This window comes from Stylophora pistillata, chromosome 3 (assembly GCF_964205215.1).
Source record: "Stylophora pistillata chromosome 3, jaStyPist1.2, whole genome shotgun sequence".
Taxonomy (NCBI): domain Eukaryota; kingdom Metazoa; phylum Cnidaria; class Anthozoa; order Scleractinia; family Pocilloporidae; genus Stylophora; species Stylophora pistillata.
In genome coordinates, this window is record NC_142521.1 from 21430023 (window position 1) to 21440600 (window position 10578).

The following is a 10578-nucleotide window of genomic DNA, read 5'->3' on the forward strand; positions in this document are numbered from 1 at the left end:
CCAAATCGGTTGACCACCACTTCTGGCCCCTGGAACACTTTCTCAGACAGGGGCACTTAAGTTCACGTGATTTTAGTAACCGTGACTAAATTGGTTTTAGTTTACCATCTCGTTTAGAGGGAAGCGCGAAACTGACTGATTAATCATGTAATTGATTTTAAAGTAATGAAAAAAGAATACCAGACTACTTGCGAGACACAAATAAAGGTTTCTCTCGTTGTTGGGATTATTTTCCCAGGCAGTTAAAATCTGGTTTGGATGCATGACATAAGTTCTTGTCATTTGTAATACTGTGACTGTCAGTGCCTCCAACTTATCCAGGTTGCAACCTTTAAAATAAAGACAATTATTTGCTGTTGTTATCATTGTTGTTTATTTAAAGCGATCTCTTTTTTATCACTGTTTGTTAGCCGCTTTGAGGATGTATCAGTTAGTAGAGTTATTCAGGCTTATTATGTCTAACTGTCATAATAAATCTGTGAAGGAATTACGCAGTAACATTTTATACATGCTGCAGATCAAAATTTTACGAAAATAAAATCTGAACAAAGCATAGCATCGGTGATAAAGGACAGTCACCAAAGGTTCGAATTCTGTTGAAGCCTAAGGGCTACAAATAAAATATATAAAAACAAGTTTACATTTCTCTATTATCTTTCACTTAAATTTATAGTTCACTGCCAGGCGTATATCCAAGCTAGTATATTCTATCTGAAGTATATTTTTTGAACGAAGATATCGATCGGAGAATTACAAGTTAATGAAGTCAGAGCCTTATCGAAGATAGACAACTGATACAATTGAATTTATCTGTAGTCGGTGGATGACTCATCACACGACCATTTGATGCAAAGGGTTGGTCAGCATTCTTTATCTTATATCTTAGGAAGTTTTCTTCGCCAGGGATCCGCTTTTCTTCCCTTAGTCCTTGCCATTGTTACGCCGACCGCGGGATTAAAGGAAGAGATTGGGTAGACATGATAAATGATTTATACAGGCTTATAGGGGCAAAGTACAGGTATTCGCAATACAATATTCCTTGAATTAAACTGAAATCTGGCGCACCATCAACCACGAATTAAGCTCCGATTTCAGGCAGGAACTGGCCACCGTCGGTGGAGAGAGGAGCTTTTGACGAATGTTCATCATCACTGAAGGTACCTGAATTAAACCACACTTTGGGTTCTATCCCTCGGCAGATCCTGTATGGTATACGCATGCGTGGGGCGTGATTCCACCGTGAGCGACATCGTGTTTCCCCATGGATTTATTCCCTTGCCGAAGATGCAGCGAATTGGAAGGATTCGCATCAGGGTTCTTCGAAATCTGTCGTTCATTGCTGTGTACACGATGGGATTGTAGATAACCCAGGCCTTGGCTAGTAGATCTGGGACTTCTGCCGAGTCAGGTGTCAGTACATTAGTGCCCCGGATGGTGGCCATTATACTGACGAAAGTATAGGGAGACCAGCTCAAGACGAAGGCCGCAATTGACATGGCAATCATGCGTACGACTTTAATTTCGGATTTTCTTCGGATGGCTTGAATCGAAGCACTTCCAAGCATTGGTCGCTGTGAACGGATATACCTAAAAAGAAAATAGCCATGTTAACGTAATCAGAGAATCGATGGCGCTAGATTGCTTTGATTTACCCTCATTTTTCTCTTTAGCCATGGCATCTCTCCCTATCGACCAATTAGTGCGACATCGACGCCGAATGTGTAACAACTTTGTGACTCGCTTTCTTGGTAATTTCCTTGTTCTTTTCTTTCTTTTCTTTTTTTTTCTTTTCTTTTTTCTTCTAAAATGTTCACCGATGACTTTTTTCAAGTTTCATTTCATTGTAGAAACCAATATCAACCAGGTTGTTTTGTTTAACCAAGAAACTCCGATTTTCTTGAAAAAAAGTCCACGTTCTGGATGTTAATCATACATAGCTAAGTGTATCTCACGCGAGCAAAATGTCAAGCGATGTATTAAAAAAAAAATTGAAAAACAGTATACGTATAGCGGACAGCAAGATCACAAATGTGCTATCAACATTAACAATATGAAGTATCGGTCGAGTACAATAATTTCCCCCAGTAAAAAAAAGGAAAAAAAGAAAAGGTTCACTGACCTGTATATCCTGTGATAAGAGTAGACAATGACGGTTAGTGGAAGAACGAAGCCAACAAAAACCAACAACATATTATACGCCACTCCAGCCTTTGTTTGAGGCGACCAGTTAGGACAGCAGCTGATGCCGGAGGCGCCTGGGACGAACTCGTTCCAACCCACTAACGGTGGGACCATAGCTATCACTCCGTATACCCAAGTAAGTATAATGATAATGGCCATCTTGCGTCTGGGGATTTTTGTATTGTTGCTAACCTTGCTGATGGCAGAATACATCAACAGACTCATCATAGTCAAGTTTGCAATGGAAGCAATACCAACAGAGCCATTGATAAATCCCGACCAAATGCACTGTGTCCGACTGTTACGCACGTTGAGCCCGGAGGAAGTAAAGTTTGCTGCGACAACCACTGGATATCCAAAGACAATAATGATGATGTCAGCGATCGCGAGGTTCATCATGAATGGGGTGATGTTCTTGTTTTTGTGCTCATGGCAACTTAAGACTAATATAGTCAGCACATTGCCAATAAAACCAACTGCTAAGATAACAGCCATGACGACGATATACACGATGACACCTGTATCATTTGGACGGAGCTGTGGTCCTTGGCTGACGCGCAACGTCTGCGCTATACTTGGAGCCTGAGTTGAAATGTTACAAGCACTCATCTTTCTCTGAACTTTGTATTCCCTTGCTTTGATTCTCTGACACGTGTGGTGTTATTTTTTATAGGGTCTTAAGAAAAAATAAATAAATGAATAAATACAAATGTTAAGATGTGAAAAATTTAAAGGCACCAAATGCTTCTACAAAATAAGACCAAAGCAAAACAGTGTCTGAAACAGTATTCAAACGATGCGCTTGTTTGAGAAAGGGTTACTATTTTCTAAACAAATCATTTAGCTATGTCGACAAGTAAATGATACTCTCTCTTGAATATCAGCAAATGGTAGATCAGAGAGAGAATCAGACAGAATCAGTAGAGAATCAGCTGCGGCGAATTTAAGAGAGCTGACGTTTCGAGCATGAGCCCTGTTCGAGGTTATTAATAGGAAGGGTGATATCTCTGAAGGTTGTCAATCAAAAATAGGCCGTTTTGACAGGAGACGTTTAAATGTTGGCCATTTGACGATAAATGTTTACAAAGTCTCTGTATTCATAAAATGATACAATTTCAGTAATACTTAGCTCGAAAATTTTAACGAACCAATTTTTGATAAGGTGAGTCCTAACCGGACGAAACTCTTAGCTTTTAACTCCAAAGTTAAAATAGGGACAAACATGCTTTTCCACTGGAAGTGTTTCAAGAAGGAAGTCACTGGTGTCCTTAAATTGTATGAATAAATGAAAAGACTGGAACATAAATGCATTTTGTGCGCATTGTAGCCAATAGTTCATATCTTCATTTTCTTTCTTACAATTGAATATCTAAAAGAAATAACAGCTAAAATTAGCTAGCTTTATAAACGGTTGACGGTAAAAAATTTTTGCATTTTTGTCGTTGGTAGTCGATATTTTGGCCATTTGAATGTTGGCTGTTGATCCTATTTTTTTCTGCGCAAAGTTTGTAGAAGAAAGGACTTACTCTTTTCTCTTTAAATTCTGGATCGATCTGAGGTGAAATTTGACTGGATTTCACTCTTTTTGCCTCCATAGGTTAGGTCCATTCGGAGTCGCTCATGTTGTGTGTGGGGGTGTATGCGATGGTTATCGTAATGTATCTTTTTGGAAATAATTGAAACAAATTGACACAGCTTCGTAAATCTGAGTGCACCGCTATCGCTTTGCATGATTTTTGAAATTTAATTAATTATCAATTTCCTTTAAAAAAAAATCTTTGCTTTCCTCAGGAAAAAGTACGGGGGAAGAGCTTGCCTCGCCATCAAATTTTATAATGTTTTTGTTTTGAGGGGATTTCTGTAAATTCTTCTTATCTTTGAGTCGGGTAGAGAATAAAGAATATGAGCTGATCGTTCGGTATCAAATATTTAATCCAATTTTCTTTACCTTTCAAAGGAGAGCTAAGAGTGAACCCTCAAAACTGAAAGAGGAAAAACTGCATTCGAGTGAAATGTGGTTTTTTTTTCCGCTGTGAGTCGTTCAGAAAGGGTGCGCAAGTCTAGGAGAATCAATGATAATAATTATGAAGATATTTGAGCGCGAGGAAACTATCCAAGAAAAAAAATCATGTTAACGTTGAAAGACAATCTTTTTTTGTTTTTCTTACTTAATAAGAAAATTACATTCCAAGTCGGAAACTTGTAACAGATCTGAGCCGATTGTCTCATGGCTTCATGATTTGCATATTGTGGTCGAAACAAGAAAGAAACATAGTGTTTGAATTTCTGTTCAAAAATTAAATTTTCCCTTAGAAATATATTTCTTTGGGAATTTTGATTTGGTGGAAAATTTTTAAGCACAAATTACGTTACAAAAATGTCTAATTAAAGTGAAAAGTTCGCCTTTTTTTCATCGACGAAGGTGTGTTCGGCACACCCACTGTTACACCTACGAAACACCTTCATCTATCGATACGTTCTGAAGACTAAACACTTTTTTAATGATGTTTTCGTGCCTAAAAAGCTCAATATAGTCGAGATCACCCAGGGATAAAATATATCTGGTTGTCGACCACAAAATCGACCTTTCTGAAGGCCTAATCGTAAGTTTCGATAACGTACTTTTTGTAAATTAGAATGCGTATGCTCGGTTGAAAATATGTAATCGACTTCGTTTCAACTCAAACATTGTGCTGTAGAGACTTAACTTAAACACCGACGGCCAAAAATGAGAAATGAAAACAAAGTCGTTTTGATTATAAAAAGCTGGTTTGGGTTTAGTTCAACTGATGAAGTATATGAATATCGAGTCAATCTGGTTGTAAAAATAGATATTTTTATCCAAAATTCTAATCTGAAATTTGACACCATCTGTCTTTATTCTAAATCTCGAGGTTAAAGGATTGTCACAGTTTTTCTTTCGTTCTGAACTCTCAAAATTCTCGGCAAAACCAACCTGACTCTGAAAAACAATCCAAGGTAACATAGCAAATCCATGTTTAGCACGAATTTCAGCTTATGAATTCAAAGCTTCATCCTAATCTGTAAATGAATCTACAATGAAAGGTTACCTGTAACTCTCAACGAAGTAGATAATTTCTTCGATCCAGCGAACGGCTAGCAATGGAACATCTATGATCTGATTCCAGATATGTATCAACACCTCAAGTTATTTGGGTTTTTCTGGAGGTACATGAAGTAGCCATGCCAACGTGGCACCTCGCTGTGCGCCTTAATTGAAGCGTACTCATGTTGCCACGAGGGTAATAAATGGTGCTATTTTTCGATCAGTGTATAAAATATTATCTTTGAAAAGTTATTTTTCTGGTATGTTTTCACAACAATCATAAATAATACGAATATAGGGTGTAAATTTTAGCCAAGCATCGCACTTCCCTTGATCCTTAAAAAAAAAACTGACAAATAAAAAATAACACCTCACCCGCGCACGTGATATACGCTCTTATCAAGTGCATAAAAATTTAAAGTAATCTTTGCGGCATTACTAAAGAAAGCTATTTTCCGCATTCAAAATTTTGTTTAAAAAAAACATCGTAAAACCTTCATTCACCAATGGCAGTTAGTCGTCTGTAGACAGATGCATGCAAAAAAAAATTAGCGTAATTGTGCAAAATAGTATACAGTCTACAAAGCATTGTTTGAAAAGTGGACAATATAAGATGTAACCGGAAACATTGGCGAAAGAAGGCCGTTAACAAGACGCAGAAAACAGTAGGCATAGGCTGAGATTGAGAAAATAACCATAAAAAATGCATTTAAGTGCACGTGATTTGAATCACCATGAAAAAAATACTTTTGAACAGCTTCCTCTGATTGGAATTTTCGGTAGACGCATCTGAATTTTTTTTGTTTGATTTGGTGGGGTTGTAATTTTGGAATTTCAAAAATTGTTATTGCAAAAATTCTGTAAAAAAAATTCAAAAATTCAATGAAACAAGGCCAAAATGCGAGGAATTGTCGTTCAAAAAATTCCAAAAATTCTGTAAAACACGGCCAAAATGCGAGAAATTGTCATTCAGAAAATTATAGTTTTTGAAAACAAGATAAATTTGCATTTGCCTTAGTTTATAGGCGATTGAATTAATTTCAAAAAATCAAATCAGAGTAGACTTTATATCTCATCCTTGGGGGATGTTTTTTATGCAACGTTAAAATGAGCTCCAACTTAACAATTCGCATTTCAGATCAGATCCGCATATTTTTGATGAAGATGCTGTTATCATTTTTTACTTAAACAGTCATAAAAGCCAATTTGGAAGCTTACACTTCTTAATTTTACCAACGTCGCCTAGATCAGGCTGCGCATTTAAAATCGTGTTTTCAGCGCTCGGGAACGTGCCTAGAATTTGATTAAATGTCATCTATTTCTCTTATTTTGATACATTGCTTTAATTAAATCTCCGCATGTAGAAACCACGAGGTATATCCTTTTTACATGACAAGTTTGACATCCCTTCCGATAATGACTGAGAAACTTAAGACAAACCGCGCCACACTGATCATCTAAATTGGAAATCATAGTATCACCTCTGTTTAAGTGCTAAAGTGAAAATTTTAAGTGGCAAAGTGAAAGTTTAAGCGCCTCCGAGGACAAAATAAATCTGCAAAGAAAATGATTACTTTTCGCCGAGGTGGGAAAAAAATTATGCCCTTAAAAAAGACGCCTACATCTATAAAACCAAAAGTATCCTTTTATAGCAAGACTGTGGAAAATTTTAATGAAAAACAAACAAAATGTGCATAAAAGATCTACAAAATCTTTGTGAAAATATTTTGAAATTTTGAATTTCCTCTTAATTATTAGAAGGTTTTTGATACCAAAGGGAACAGATCTTAGTTGGCATGGCTTTAAACCATATCAGGATATGTTGTACCATGGACTAAAATGGTGAAAATACTTTGTTCTTTTAATGAAACATAAAACTTCAGACACAAGTGTCTCTTTTCGATTCGCCATCTTGTTTGAACTGGATCTATACCTAAATTAAATGTTTTGGGAAACCGCTGGATCAAATGACGCGAAATTACAAATCCATTTTCGTGCGCGGGGTTGAGGTTTCAGTAAGCAACAATCGCCTGAGAATATCACATTTCCACTGTAGTTTCCGAAGCCAGTACGAATTTGTTTTCTTAAACTGTTACATTTACATGTATCAGTGACGGTAATTCGTTAGATAGTGACTGAAAAAGAAATTCTGCTTTAGTGTGAATCAACTGTTCGTTGTTTGTGTCATAAATTGTGTTCATTTTGAAAATGTCAGCAAATCGAATAACACATTAATTTTGGTTGATTATATAGCCCGAAAAATATATTTACCTTTCCTTCGATTGCTTTGATCGTCCGTCAAGCCTAAAAGGGTATTAAAACAGTTTTTAACCACTGATAGAACATGGCACGAGACCGGAAATTCGCGTTGTTTTTCGACTAATTTGCTACTGAGACATTAGCAACACTTGTGCACGTGCCAGTCACATGAACATGTGATCTATGCCCACGTGAGAGTGGTTGTACGAATTGAGCAAGATTATTTTTTAGTTGTTCATGGATTTTGCTTGATAACCAGTCTATTTCACGAATGATTTCATCGTTGCTTTTCGTTAGTGTGAAATTTGGATGTGCGTCAAAAGTCAGATTGTCTCAGATTTCGAAAATCTTGTGAGTATCGTTTTTTCTCAAAAAACACGCGCAAAAAAATAATGATTGTAGATACAAATATTATAAATCTATCCTCACTACTGCTCAGTCACGTCACATGCCATATCCGACGTTTAGATTGAATAAGAAAAATTTTGAATGTTTACTTTGTTTTCGAGATTTAGAGTAAATTACTCATCTCGTCCTAAAGCGTATCATGTACAACTGAAGAAAAAAGATTAATAAAAAAAAAACATTTTTCATCTGTTTCAGAATGTTTTCAGACAATCATTTTCCAACGAGAAAACGGTAACAGTGCATAAGGGGGGAGGGGAGGGGGAGTCAGTCCGTAGGTGCAGGAAATGAAGACTGGAGAGAGGAAACTCATGCCTACAAACCATCTTCAATTCGTTTCGTAAAATTTTAAGCATTTTTGTTGTCAGCATTTCGCTGCCAAGCTTTTTGATAAGTTTTTCTCGGAAAGCACATTCAAGGCCTCTAGGTGTTACACGGAAGCAACTTTTTTTAAATGGTCCCTTGAAGAATTAAAACTGGAGAATTTCAAATTTCAAATAGCCATTTGGAAAACCTAAAAATGTTCTGTTCGATTCGAATTTATCCTTTTAGCTAGCTCTTTGAAATGTTGTTGTGAGGAATAAAGTCCGACACATTTAGCCTAAAAGCTGTTCTGCGAAATTTTGTAAAAATGACACATTTTGCGGCATTTTGTATTAACTTAGGCACTTTGTAATGAAGGCGAGCTACGCATTTCGTATTAATCGTCCAGTCTACGCAATTTGTAACAAGATCCTACAGCAAAGTAATTGTAGTATGGTTTTCGATTCTTACAACACAGTCCTATTCCACAGATCGGGAATTTGCAGTTTCCCTCTTGCAAGTATAATGATTTTTCAAGAAAATAGGGACGCATTACTCAAACCTTTACGACAAGAACGAAAGGTCCCAAGAAACATTTCAACCGCTTTTCTGGGACATCGCTGAAGGGTTAATGTTGGCTCTAAGTGTACGCTTTGAAACGAAGACAAACAAAATAAAAAAAGGAATACGCTTGTTCGACATCACTTTAACAACAATTTGGCACATTAATGTTACAAAAAAAAAAGTTTCACACCAATGAGAAAACACGTAAATCTTGTGCCAGAGTGTTATAAAACCAATTTGGCGGTACACTTGTTGTCACCCTAAAAGCGCCAAAGAGTTCCATCGTTAATAATACCAAAGGAATCGATATCCCTGACTTTGTAACTCGAACTTTAATCTGTGGACAAACGTTTAGCAACCTTTGACCCGCAAAGGATGTTTGATTGAAAAGAAGGTTGGAGCGTCAAGGACATTTTTTAGTTAGTGGGCGGACAGCGTACGTTTACCCTTTTCGCTGAAAAAGACATACTAGAATAAAGGCGAATCGAAGATAAATGTTTTTTCTTCGTGATTCGAATTTTGAGATAATTTCTTCACAGCGAAGCTCGCATCGTCAAAAACGTTCTCACTGTCTTCTTACAATCAGATCTTCACTTCTCTTCTCTTTGATAAACCATTACCTCTCAGCAAGAGAACATGTCTCTTGCTCTTAGTTTTTCTCCATCTTTGGTTAAATTAACTTTCCGAAAAATAGAGTTGACTTCTAATTAAAAGATAATATTGCAAAGCGCCAAAAAAAATATGCGCGCAACTGATTTAAGGGTAATGGCACCACAAACTCCACGCACGCCGAGAACACTGCACTTCGCTATTGAAAATATAATAATGATATATTACTAACATACCTATAATAGGGAACAACTCTGATACAGTTTGACGCAAGTCCTTTCAGGCAATCCACGAACAAAATTACACCAGCAGGTTACAGACAAATGCACGACATGAAAGCATGTTGAAACACGGAGAATGGTCATTATTTTCACGAGGTCAGCAGGTGAAAAGTCAGATCTCACGAGCTCCCATTTTCTATATTTGGGTGTGTTATATAACACGTCAACTTCCTGTTGTTTTTCTCAAATGGTAATTTTCCCCTTTGCACTTGGACATGTATTGTTTGAAGGCCGACCTCACAGCACTCCTTTCCTATATTACCCTTTTTTTAAATCAGGTTTAATTGAATTTGTGACTTCAACTTGGCTTTGTGCAATTTTCTACTCCTGAACATTCTGATTCCGAAGTTACAAAGGAAAAAACCTACACAATTTCTTCTTTTTAAAGCGCTTTCAATTAATCTATGAGGCAAAAGTCATGTCAACCGGAAAAGAACTGATACGTGTTTGTCAACTTGCGTACTAAATCTTTTCATTAAGAATCAAATAATTTTGGAGCGGAAGGATCGATTGCTATTTCATGCAAAAATATATCATTTTATCCATTTTATCTCCCTGGAGTACCTCGACTGGATCCTTCAATATCCTTTATTTAATTGCCCTTTTTTTAAGCGTTGGTTCCCGAGAGACGATAGTTGTATTAAATTTATATCTCGAAGGCAACTAAGGCACGAAAATCGAAAATCTGACAAACCCTTGCATTGTGAAAATCCAAAAATAGGCAAAAGTTAATCGCTTAGTAGTCCTGTCGTTTGTTATCTTTGAGACATTTTTACTTAAGTAGTTTAATTTTGCGAACGTAACATATCAAGTGGATTTTAATTTAACCCCAAATCGTGGAGATTGTGATGTCTGTCAGTCTATTGCGAACTTTACCATCTAACCTAATGTACCGGCTTTTGACCTTTC

General features: G+C 36.7%; 1 protein-coding gene across 1 annotated transcript; it reads right to left on the bottom strand.

Moving 5' to 3' along the window:
• Positions 1 to 355: 355 nt before the first annotated feature.
• LOC111332612 (pinopsin) lies at positions 356 to 8068 on the bottom strand. The gene is made up of 3 exons (XM_088755254.1): positions 7520 to 8068; positions 2120 to 2857; positions 356 to 1587 (listed from the first exon to the last, which is right to left on the bottom strand). Exons 2-3 carry the CDS (start codon positions 2788 to 2790, stop codon positions 1167 to 1169), a joined length of 1092 nt encoding a protein of 363 aa, XP_088611380.1. The 5' UTR covers positions 2791 to 2857; positions 7520 to 8068; the 3' UTR covers positions 356 to 1166.
• Between the last annotated feature and the right edge of the window lie 2510 nt (positions 8069 to 10578).

Coding starts and splice junctions, on each gene's coding strand:
- LOC111332612 (XM_088755254.1), bottom strand. CDS start 2,790: ATGAGTGCTTGTAACATTTCAACTCAGGCTCCAAGTATAGCGCAGACG. Junction 1,588..2,119: donor TCTTATCACAGGATATACAG/GTCAGTGAACCT, acceptor TTTTCTTTTTAG/GTATATCCGTTCACAGCGAC.